Raw genomic sequence first — 12,159 nt, forward strand, 5'->3', positions numbered from 1 at the left:
AAAGTTTTAAAAAAGCCTCTATATATGTTGGCTAGTTAGAGATGTATGTTAATGCTCCAGTAGTCTAAACTTAACTTTTTTGCCAGATCCCATTTCTCTCATTTTCCTGGAACTGGAATGTTCTGGCAAGTGTTCATATTATGCCATTGATATTTTTAGGACATAAAATGCTGAGTTTTTTAAAAAATTATTTCACATTGTCACATAAAGTAGAATCCCTCTAATATACACAAAAGGCTTGGGAATCCATTCAGCATGACTGAATTTTGTGAATCAAGTGGGCACTTAATTAACTAAAGGAAAGGACCTGCAGTAATTTTTCGGTTTTGTAATGCAGTTCTCCAAATTTGTCAATACGTAACTGCTTTTTGTCTCTTCTCAACATTTCAAATAATTCTCCTTCCAGCTCTAAATTTGTACATCTAAACTAAAACTAAGACTAGCCTTTTTTGTGCTGCTTAACAAAACAAAGTTCTTCTGATTAGAAAATTGACTGATGTTATGGTAGGACTTGGAAATAAAAACATTTCTGAACACTTCGTGTGGCCTTAAATGTAACTTGATTTGTAAAAAAGGCTCTGATAGTTTCATTTTTCTTTTCATTAGAATTTTGGGACTTTTTGCACACTGAAAAGAATAAGTACTTATAAAGGTGACACTGCTGTGTTTCATTTCTTAGATGCAGACTGAAAAGTGAAGGCAGGTAGAGGCCCTGTCAGAAATGAGAGAAATCCCATTTTATGCATTGTGTGTACGTGGACCAGAATTTTCATTATGCCTTTCCTGAATTGGCAGCATGGTACTCTCTTAAGATCTGGGATTTCAAATTGCAATTAAGAACAGCTGTCATCGTTTCATTGGAAGTGTCTCATTGTGTTTAATGGTTGTCTTTTTTTTCTTTCTTTCTTTCTTAGCAATTTATAACACACCAGGAAATGCCCATCTGCTATGCTAGGAGCCTTTGTCATGATTTTAGATACAGTGTAAACAAGGCTAATGTTTAAAGCCTTAAAGAAACTTCGGTAAAATTCCAGCTCTTGTACCACCTTTAGCAGCAGAACGTTTTCCATTCAGTCTCTTTTTATCGGCAACTTTATGCAAAACGCTCTGATTTTTTTAACTCTGGGTACATCATGGTTAATGTATTTTGGGTTATTAAAGACAAACCTTTTCATGTTATGAATCGGGAAATACACAGTCTTAATATTTACTGTCTAGCACACTGGATAATCTTTTACTTATGTTTTGAATAGATAAGAGAGCTGGGACTGGGGTTTACAAACAAAGGTCTGAATTACAAAGACAGTTTAATTGTGGTCATTTCAGTACATTAGTTCAAATCTACTTGTACTAGTTCAAATCTTCTTGTATATACAGTTTCCTTTTTATGTACTACAGAAATGATTTTTAGTTGCTAAACCGTGTGGAGTTCAAACTGCAACTGATCATCATTACTCCAAGATGATTCTTAGTGAGGATATATCCAAGGACAAAAAAAATGTGTGCATTTGACATCCTTCTTGAGTATCAGCAAACCAACCAAAGACGTAGATGAAATACATTGTCCCTGGAAATGGTCCATGTGGGCTGAACTGAAGCTAGTGTTTGAGCAGTCTGAAGAAGGCTTTTCATTTTTTCCTTTGACCGTTCATGGAAAGAAAATTTTGGGTATATGTTCACCCATCTCATGCACAAACTTGAGCAAATGCCATTTTAAAGACTGAATAGACACATTAGCTTGATGATGTACCTGAGCTTTCAGAAGCTCAGATAAGCTTTAGTGCCTGCTTTGTCCAGGGGTTCATGAAAGGTACTTTATTTGGAAAAGAGAGCTGGGAGGCAAAAAATAAGTTGCATAAGGCTTCTTAACTTCTTAAAACTACTTGGTTTCTTAAGAGGACTTAAGAGTTACTTATGAAATTAAAAAATCCAGCAACTCCCCTGATTAAAGTAGTGACATACCTATGTAATTACATAGTGTTGACATTGCCCATCCCATGTTTTCCAGATAACTGAATTACTTTTATTTGCAGTTTTGCCACTGTTGTCTCTGACAAACTTGAGGGCAGCTGCATGCTAGCTTTTGTGTTACGGAGCCTAGATTTCAAATCTGATGATTCGCAAGTTACTTTAGCTTACAAGTAGCTATGAGGATGTGATATTACAATACTGGAGAAATAGGAGTATTATGAATTTGGTGGAGTGCTCGGCATTTTTTCTGATGGCAAACTGTTGCCTTTCATTGCAGACTACTGCACTAACGCATGGCTGACATTTCTTTACCCATCTCACCAGGCAGAGCTGTGAAGTCACTCCAAGATGTATCTTTTTATGTGAGATGCTGTAGCTCTTAGGTATGTGCAGCATACTGGATTTTAGTTGTGCTACAGCATGCTGTTGTCCTGTGAGATGAGACCTTTGAAAGCATGTTCCCTTCTATGAAGTGAGTATGTGAAACTGGGCACCACGCTTCACTGTTCATCTCCCCCTGAGTACTGGAACATGTTTAATTACTTTAGAATAAAGGAATAAATTTATTTTCCATTCTCCAGTTAGCAGAGTAGAACAAGCTTGCCTGAGACTATTGATACTGCTGCAATAAAATTATTTGCAGCAAGAGAAGTCCCTGCATGAGCACGTGGTAGCAGTGCAGGCTTATTGTGGAAGCCAAAACTTGACTCGCTATATCTCTGCCCTCACTGCATCAGGAGGAAATTGCATGGTTCTACATTCTGACTTCAGGGTGATGCTTCTTAGGGCTGCAAATAAAAGCCGGGGTTTGTTTTTGCTGAGTAGGAGTGGTTTTTTGAGGCAGCAACATAGAACACTACTGGTTTGCTAAACATTTTTCCATGTGAAATCGTAAGAGCAGCACTCCCCGCCTCCTCTACCTCAGGAAAACCCTGCAACCAGTACAGCCCTATTGTGGTTTCATTTGCAAGATCAAGAAGTCACTGGCATTTTTACATGGAGCATCTGCACTCTGCCACTGATTTGGGCAAGCTCAAACTATAAGGCCCAAAGATACATCCTGTTTTGAAAATAAATTAGAAAAGGGGAAAAAACAGGTTAACAGTATATTCCCATCTGTACAGAAAGAGCCAAGCTATAATGATCATTTTTCCTCTAATAGGATTATAGAGTCTCGTCTTCTAAGTATTTCACTTAACTTGTACTCTGGGCCTGTTTTTTCTGAAATAGCTATGTATAATTGTAGGGACAGGTGTTTAGCCACGACCAGTGTTTTAAAAATAAGGAATAGTTGTTTCTCAGTGTTTTATATTGATTGAATATGTATTATGCTTAGTCACCCAAGTCAAGATAAATTACAGTTTTATTGGGAGAGTTTACTTCTAGTGTGCTATTCACACGGTGCAGCAGCATACTCAAAGCATGTCTTGTTCTGCAGAAAAAGATTTCTCTTATGTAAAATTTGGTCAAAGCTGACATGAAGTAAACATGTGTGTTTGACCAGTAAACTTCCCTATTTTTTCAGACACATGCTGTATTAGGTACAGAAACTAATTCAATTTTCTGTAAAATATTGAGAGTCTGGATACTTCAGCAGAGAAAGGGAATGACTGTTTTCCCCTGCTCCCCCTTTTCCTCCCTGTCCCACCAACCCTTCATTTCCACATATGGAAAGAGCTCAGAGATGCAGTTCAAATCTGCTAGTATGTAGATGAAATTAGTAAACTGGGATTTTAAAAAATTTTGTGGCCTCTAAGTTAAACTCTGGACAGAAGCAAAGCATGGCAAGTCAGTTTGCACCTCTCTTTCCTTACTGTCCCATTCAACTGTCTGACCCCTTGATATTCCATTTGAATTGAAGAATGCACTTGTTAATGGAATAAATCCTAACTTTTACAATCCCAACCTCAGGGACTGCCAAGTTTCAGAAGGTCCATGGAGAAATGTCAATCTCTTGCCACCGGTATTTCTGGTGTGCCATGAAACTGCTTCCCTCGCAGGTGGCCATAGGTTTGTGTAGTGCAGTCAGGCTTGCAGTTCAAGGAAAAGTCTGGAGCTTCCGATGCAGAATATGGCTACCGAGAAGGTTGATTGTATGCTTTTGCACTAAAACCACTGGGTGTAAGGAGTTGGCTGGTTTAGGCAGTCATTAAATCAAGCATGCAAGTGCTGATTTATCTTAGGAAATAAACTACATCTAATTAAATATGGTTTTTAATAAAACAATAGAAAACACTTCTTGCACTTCCCTTCAAGGATATCACAGCCCAGTAAAAGTATTATTTTTGTAAACAGAAATGCCTTTTCCCCCAAGAAACGTAAAATCCTTGCAGTGCACGTTACAGCAGACTGACTTGCTGTAGGTCTCTAAGAGGCCCAGCTGTGTCCTTCTGTGTGATCGTGTAGGAGCTGGTTGGGCACCTTGGATAACACAGCCTGGTATGTGAGGTGAGAGACTGGTTTGGTTACAAACTCATCAGGTTAATGCTGTGCCTTGGAAATGGGAGTTACCCATTCGTGCTAGACCCACGGGCTGAGTATTAATATGGGTGAGGAGGTGATGGTTACGTGGCATTCAGATGGCTGATGTTGTGTCAAGGAATGGCTAGTCAAGGGGGAATCCAAGCCAAACTGCTCTTCTGAAAAGCTGATGATATGGAAATATTTGCTCCCCCCCCCACCCCTTCTTGGTTTATCTCTATATTTACTTCAGCTGCTCCAAATAAAAGAGAGTTCAGTTTTTTAATTCCCTTCTGTAGGCAAACCAAGTCATGAGTTATACCTGTTGTTTGCCTGCAACTGCAGGTGTTTATGGTGTGTACAGCTGGCACTGGTCCATGTTAGTTCAATTTGGTATGCTCTAGTGGGCTTTCCATGGTTAACGCGTGTTACCAGGACAGGAGACTGACCTGTTGGCTTGTTTCCTCCAGCACCAAAGCTCTGCCTGCTGCTCCACTCTGCCACCATACTACATTACTTTGGAGAACCCAACCTTGGACCCATGCCCAGGTCACTTTCCTGATAGTCTATGGGGCGTATTTCACTGCCGACTTACAGGACTGAGCTACTGAATGTGATCTGGACACGCTTATTGGGCTTGATAGCGTTTACTAAAATTTAGAGGGAGGATTTACTTTGTAGTCTGGATTAGGAAGTGGCACGGTCATCCTCGGCTTCAGAGATCCTGTTTTCCACCGGCTGAAGGAATGTAACAGCTGGGTCTTATCCTCCTCATAAAAGGTGTTTCTTGTTTTCCATCATACTAATGTGCTGCTCTAAAGAGATGCCTTAGATGTTGTTGAAATAGGCAGAAAATCATAGGCTGCATTTTTGGCTTTTGTGTACAGTGCTGGGGAAAAAACACTGTTGGTTTTAAAAAAATTACTTTTTTTTTTTCTTTTTTTTTTTTGGACTGTCAGTCAGTAAAAAGGAAGTGATCAAAAGTGATAAAGTCTCCTCCTCGCCTGGAGGGGAAATGTGTGCTATTCTGTGAGAGGAAAAAGGATCGGGGCCAGACTGGGCTGTGGTGAGCTGTGAGGTTGTGCAGGCATGGTATTTGGGGAAGCAGCATCGGCTGGACCTCTCTGTAGGGAGGTTTTTGAGGCAAAGTTCACTGGACACATCTGAAATCTGTTTCATTTTGAGAAAGACAAGATTTTCAGAAAGAACGTTTTCTTCTTTTTGTCCAGACCTCAGACTATTGGCCTGAATCAACTCTTCTGCTAAACCTGTAGTGTGTATATGAGCATCGGAGGGTATATTATATTCCCAGTGTACTGGCACAGAAAATAAATCTCTCTGGCTTAACATTAGGTTGTGTTTTAAAGTGTTTTACTCTTGAAAATGAAGAGTGGCTTTGTCTGTCCTCTTCCCCTCTCTCCCTTTCCTTCCATAAATTATGGCTGCTTTTTGCAAATCAAAAGGGCAGATTTACACAGCTTTGGGCTTTATTCTGCATCTAAAAATGTCACAGTTGCTAACATGAATAACAAAGTGGGGAAGCTTACGCAGGAGGTATCCTTCTGCTGTGTATATTAGCTACATAGTATTGTTGATAAAATAGGTTTCTGTGCTCACCATGAAAATAAAATTGGAGAATATGAATAGGAGAAAAGACTTTCCATCTGTCTTAGCACACCTCTTTATCCTGGTATTTAAACTTGTTTTATTTTTTTTCTGATTGGCATTTTTCAAAGAGCAGCTGCTTGCCTGTGAAGGTCTATCCTAGCTGATGCTCCATCAATTTAGCTGTTACTTTATTCACTCCACTGGCAGACTAATCAACCTTTTCTTTTCAAGTGTGTCAAAGTGCTGAACATGAGACAGTTTGTAATTATGGAAAATGGGAGTACACTTTTTATCCTTAGGGCAATTAGATTATTTATAGTATTAGCTCATAGTGCAGAATCATTTAATCTCTTATGGTTGTTTTTCCTCAATGGTGAATTTTCCACTGAGCTTCAATGGGCAGAGGGAACATATATAGCAAAGAGCGATGATTTACAATGTAAAACCTCAAAGCACTTTATAAAATGTGCTTCCACTGTTCCTAGCTCGGGTTATAAGGAATTTTTATACCCCCAAAAACCCTATGTTTCTGATGTTTTCCCAGTGCATGTTGTGAGAGGAGGAAGAAATTTGTTTGCTGTTACCCTCTTATAGAGCACTTCTGTGCATTTAAAAAAAAAAGGGGGGGGGGGAATTTAAATGATGTTCTTAATTAAACTTGAAAAAATTAATATAAATTACATTTTATGTAAAATTTACATTAAAAACGCATATACAACTTACATTTTACTGCTGTTCTTTTTAGTCTAGCATGGTATATAGTCTTTGATAAGCACTGATTTCTAGTATCCTGCCAGTGTGTTTAAACACAGTTGAGCAGAAATGAAGTAGTACCAGGGCTCTGCTTCATGAAGAACTGGAATGGTCAAGAAGAGAGAGGTTTTCTTAATTTCCTTGGAACGTAGCAACTGAGCTGACAGTTGCAATCCAAGATTAAGCAATAGATGTTTTAAACTGGGGACCGAGACTCTCAGAATCAAAGCAACAATCAGTGAAGGTGAGATGAAGGGAATTGTCTCTATTAGTGCATGAGAAAAGCAATCGGAGGGAGTTTAAGATAGTGTTAACTAATTACTGTTAATTGAGACTGCTAAGGGAAATGAGAGGAAGAATGAAAAAGATAGCACAAAGAAGTACCGATAGCTGACAAATACTGATCCTTGTGATACTGGCTTAAAGGAAAAAGGTGGCAGAAGAGAAGAGCTGCTTTTGTGAGCTGAGTTTATGACAATAAGAGCAAGGTGTTTACCCCTGATATAATTGTGGGTGCAATCTTTAGCGTTCAAATGGAGCGGTAGCAGTTGATGCTCATTTCGGGGTGAGTGGGTGGGAACCTCGTGTCTCTCTCTTCCTGACCCCAGTGTTTTGTTAGAGGACAGAGATGCTGTTGTGCTGCTGAAAATTGCTGGAGCCCTTTGGAAATCCCCCTTGGAGGCCTATTTGCTGTTTCCCTTTGTTAGAATTTTTGGGTTAGGACTTTGTGACAGATCTGGCCATCTGGAGCTATGTGGCTGAAAAAGCCATGCTATAAAAAAGCAGAGGCTTCTTGCTGAGCTAGGTGTGGGTGGCGTTTTGATTTTAAATTGCTTCTATACTTAAGTTTTAGCTAAAAGAGAACTCCAGTAAATATTTCTCTGTGTGTTGTGGTAGGAGAATGTCGTCGTCTTTCATGAAAACCTAAAAATCAAAGGAGACCTTATTATAAGGTATGGTAAATGACACTGCTGACACACTCACCAGTTAATTCAAAACACATGGCTTATAACTACTTTTTAAACTACAAGCTATTCTAAAAATTTTACTTAGGCTCTGTAATTATGAGGTGGCTCAAAGAGTGGTATGTGGTTTAAACCTATAGTTGCAAATGGTGACTTTACAGAGCCGTGCCTCTTAATGTTGCTAAAAGGAAAAGAATGGAAGGATTCTTTGTGGTCTGTGGATCATTAAAATGTGTTAAACTAAAATGACCTTAAATGAAATTATTTTATACATTTGTAAGAAATAGGGAATAGCATGAAATTATGTTTTTGGAACTAAGAGAATTTGAACCAAAAGAGTCAAAGTTTGGGTTTGTTTGTGTTTTTTTTATTGCAAATACAGAAGGCAATAATAGATAGGCAGGACTGTGAGGTGTAATGGTGTGCCATGAAAGTTGACATGACAAATGAAGAGATATATCTTTTTCTTTGTGATAAAGATCTTTGTTCAGGCTCTGACATAAATGTGTCTAATGCTGTTTATGCAATGCCAGAAAGACAAAGAAATCTTAGTTATTTAAATACAGTCTTGGTTATGCCTCCTCCTGTTGAATTGTTGGAGCAGTGGTTGAAATGTCAGAGGTAAATTTTAGAAAACTTCTTCTAGGTAATTTTTGATAAGTGCATATGCAAAACTTGTTTTGAAATGAGTCAACTTATTTTGTCTCTTGTCTGTAGTAGATAATATTTGATATACCTGTGAAGTATTAGGCTTTGCTGCATTGCATAGATTGGAGGAAAAGATGATGTATGGCACGCGTCTCTGACTAGATTGGCTAAAACCAGAACTGGATGAAATCCCACTCTCCAACTTCAGAGGTCTCACTGCAGTATTAAACTCAGTTTTTCTGCTGAGGGAGGAGAAGCAGCATGATTTGGTCTTTTTAAATATGCAGTGCAGGCAGAGTTAATAAATACATCAAGCATTAAAATATATTTTGACAGGGGCTATTGCAAAACTAGAATTCAGTGTATTAGAAAAGATGAATGGTTACTAAGCTGATTAACTCGTAACTCAGTATATCAACAGAGAGAATACTTTCTCTGTGCTTGATGCTGATGTCATTTTCCGGCATGAAACTACTGCCAAGAAAGTAGTTTCAAAAGTGAAATACTAGGTAGTTGATGGCTGAGATTGTTTGAAGGACAGCAGGCACAGAATGGGCCATCCAGTCTGAAGGTGTGAAAAGCATCTCAGAGTCTTACCTTCCTGCTGAAAGCTGGTTTCCTGAATCAAACCCATGGAAACCACAGCATTAGTTCTCTCACATGGCCCATGAATGCTCAGTGCAGTTTTATTTATTTCCTCTTCATCCTACTGCTTTTTTTTTTCCCTTGCAAAAAGGAATGTAATGTGTGCTGGTATAAGCTTTTCTGTGTGCCGTGCATTGTACTCCTTAATTTACAAGTATATCTGCAGCAGCATTTGACAAATATTCATTTCCTAAATAAGTCCTGTAAGAGAGTCTGGTAAAGTGTTATTGCTACTGTAGTTTGGATTCTGGACAGTAAAGTGGATGCCAGAAATTGTATCATGGTCTCTCAGAAGCAGCAGAATTTTTAATTTTTTTTTTTTTGCTAGTTCTCCAGCATGTTAGCCACATCACAAATTGACATTTTTGTAATCCTACAAATATTACAGCCTGCTACTTTCTCATAAACACATTTTCACCTCCAGTTGAACTACTGAGTTCAAATGCTTCAATTGCCGTAACAGTATTAAGTTTTGAGAGATCAGTCTTAATTCAGGTTCAATGGTATGTGTATCAAAAGGAGTTAATGACCTTTGATTGTGATTAAGTGGATGGCCCAACCACTTGTGCAGAGAGAAGAATTGTAATTTAGTGCCTTAGACAATGTAAGTTGGTAAGAAAAGCTGTGAGAGGGACGGAGCCCTGGGTTGGTCGTGCAGCTGGACAGGCAGATGTGCTGCAGGAGAGAAGAGGACAAGAGAGGCACAAAAAGGGGGGGGGATCAATGACATGAGCTCACATCATAGGCAGGAACTAGGGAGGGAGGGAAATGTGTGATTATTTAGTAGTAAAGGAGCCGTAAGGTATTTCATTTACTTGCTTTCCAACCTTTTCAGAATACCACTCTCTTGGTATGCTAGTCTCTTGCAGGATGGCTGAGCTGGTAACACGATGCAACCATAAAAACAAAACCAAAGCAACCAAGCAAACAAAACCAAACCCCAAATAAGCAAACGTGAGATGAGTCTAATACTGATGAGAGATGAGGAAGTATAAATGGTGTGGCACATGCATGTGATGATTAAATTGGGGACAATATGACGTGCTCTCCATAAACTTTCTGGGGGAGAGAAGCCAGAAGGAAGAACTGCCTGAGCTAAGGGACAGTGGTAGCAAAAACGAAATAAGTATGAACTGATTTGAGTATGTAGGTTTAATATTTGAAGCTTTCAAGCTGCAGCAATAGGAGCCTCTAGAAAAGGCTGTGAGTGTCTCTCACTACTTGCATTGTGTTGTCCATGCTACCCCAACTAGTTTCATGACAAAGAGCTTGCTTATCTATAAAGGGGCTGTGGCTGCCTGCGAAAGCACTATACGGCTGTGTTATTCAGAGCAAATACTTGGATCTATTTGTAGTTAACAGCTGAGTGCAAAGCTCCTGAACTGTCATAGAATAAATAGAATAAATCAAATTTCTAAAAGGTGCATTGAACCTGCAACAATTATGCATCCTGTGTTGACCTGGGAGTTCGTTTCTATTTTTCATACATGGTTTGTTTACTGTAAATAATAAACAATATCTGCTTTTAAGTACATGCAAACACTAAATATTTTACTAGGTGCAGTAATCTAACAAAGCTCTTGGTCTGTTGAATGGATATTTATTTCATGTAAAAATATGCCGTGTTTGGCTATCAGATTTTTTTCTTTAAGTTGCGTAATACAAGTGTGCCTTTTTATTTGTATTTCGCTTTTATGTCCCTTTTCAGATACTATTTGCTTAAGTTTTTCCAAGGGGTTCTAATGCTCAGTTTCCAGAGCCCTTTATTCCATGAACTGAAAAATGCAGTTGAAACAAAATCAACACTATTTTCTGTCTCAAAATTATTACTAAAGAAAACTAAATATAAGTAACACATCTGCATTTCTCCAACATATGTTGCAGCATGGCAACAAAACACCTCTGGATTCAAATTGCCTCCCAGTAGTTTTGGGGTCATGATGTTCTGAGCTCCATGGAAGGACATTTTTGGTACAGGGAAGCTGTTGATTCTTACTATATTCTTTAATTTCACTACATGACATCACCCTTACTGAGTTAAGAGCATACTTACTGGGAAACGCTTTGCATATTAATGCAAAAGTCCAGCAATACCTGAATGCTTAAAATGTTCAATGTTAGTTGCTGGCTTGGCTGGGGTTAAACCACGACAAAGGTTCTGAGATTTCTTCACACTTTTCAGAGTAGAAACAACAGCTTATGGTGGTGTTAGTGCTTGGGATTCTGCTGTTTCCTTTTTCTTAAATGTCTTCAGACAGAACACGTCCTGTTGATGCATTGACATTTTGTTCAATGAAGAATGCTACCTAAATTTCCCTGAAATTTTGTGAATTTTTTTTGAGCTTGCTATCTTTATATAAAAACTTAGAGATTATGCTTGCTTGTTCCTGGAGAAAGTCTAAATAAGCCACTGAGAAAAAGTATCCGTTTTGCTTCTGTGGGTCTTTATATTCTGAAAAGTGAATGCTTCACGAGTTACAGAACATTAGGACTTGGGAGTATTTGTTTGGTTTTGGTTACTGGTTTGGTTTTTTTTGGTTTTCCTGCCTGGATGTGAAGGCTGGGTTGTAGTTATTGTTTTATCTAATTCTCAGTTGACTCTTTCTTGTTTTGCAGCTTTGCTCTGTCAGATGAAGCATACAGATCTTTAAGGGACCAGGACAAAGACCAGTGTATCCTTATTACAGGAGAGAGTGGAGCTGGAAAAACAGGTAATTCACAGTTTCGATCTTATACAAAAACATTCAGAGTTATTAAGAGTCTTGCAAATTGATGCTAGAGTCTGTAAGAGTTGAGAGATATTGGTATCTTTTTGTGTCTGGCGATTGCAGAAAATGAATGCTGTCATACTTGTTGCTGTAGGTGTGAACTTACATAAAATAATGTGTTATCACATTGGCACTATGATGCAGTCATATCGCATGTTAATACAGTATCCTCATCAGTATGCAAAGTGATACTAAAATAATGCTGGTTTGTGATAGGGTATTGCAAGGGCCAGAAAACTTCTAGTCTGTCCCTGTGGGAAACATGAAGATGGAGAAAACTGAATGCTCTTGGTCTTCTAGAGTGGAAGACAATCCTTTGATACTTTTGCCTGTCTTTTAAT

At 38.6% G+C, this 12,159-nt stretch overlaps 1 protein-coding gene across 5 annotated transcripts in view; it reads left to right on the top strand.

The window, feature by feature from the left end:
* MYO1B (myosin IB) overlaps positions 1 to 12,159 on the top strand; it is a 124,390-nt gene that overhangs the window by 47,771 nt on the left and 64,460 nt on the right. For all 5 annotated transcript variants that reach the window (XM_049801254.1, XM_049801243.1, XM_049801274.1 and 2 more), the window contains exon 4: positions 11,667 to 11,761. In XM_049801254.1, the coding sequence (XP_049657211.1) occupies positions 11,667 to 11,761 (95 nt within the window). The remainder of the gene's footprint in view (positions 1 to 11,666; positions 11,762 to 12,159) is intronic.

This window comes from Accipiter gentilis, chromosome 1, assembly GCF_929443795.1.
Source record: "Accipiter gentilis chromosome 1, bAccGen1.1, whole genome shotgun sequence".
NCBI lineage: Eukaryota > Metazoa > Chordata > Aves > Accipitriformes > Accipitridae > Astur > Astur gentilis.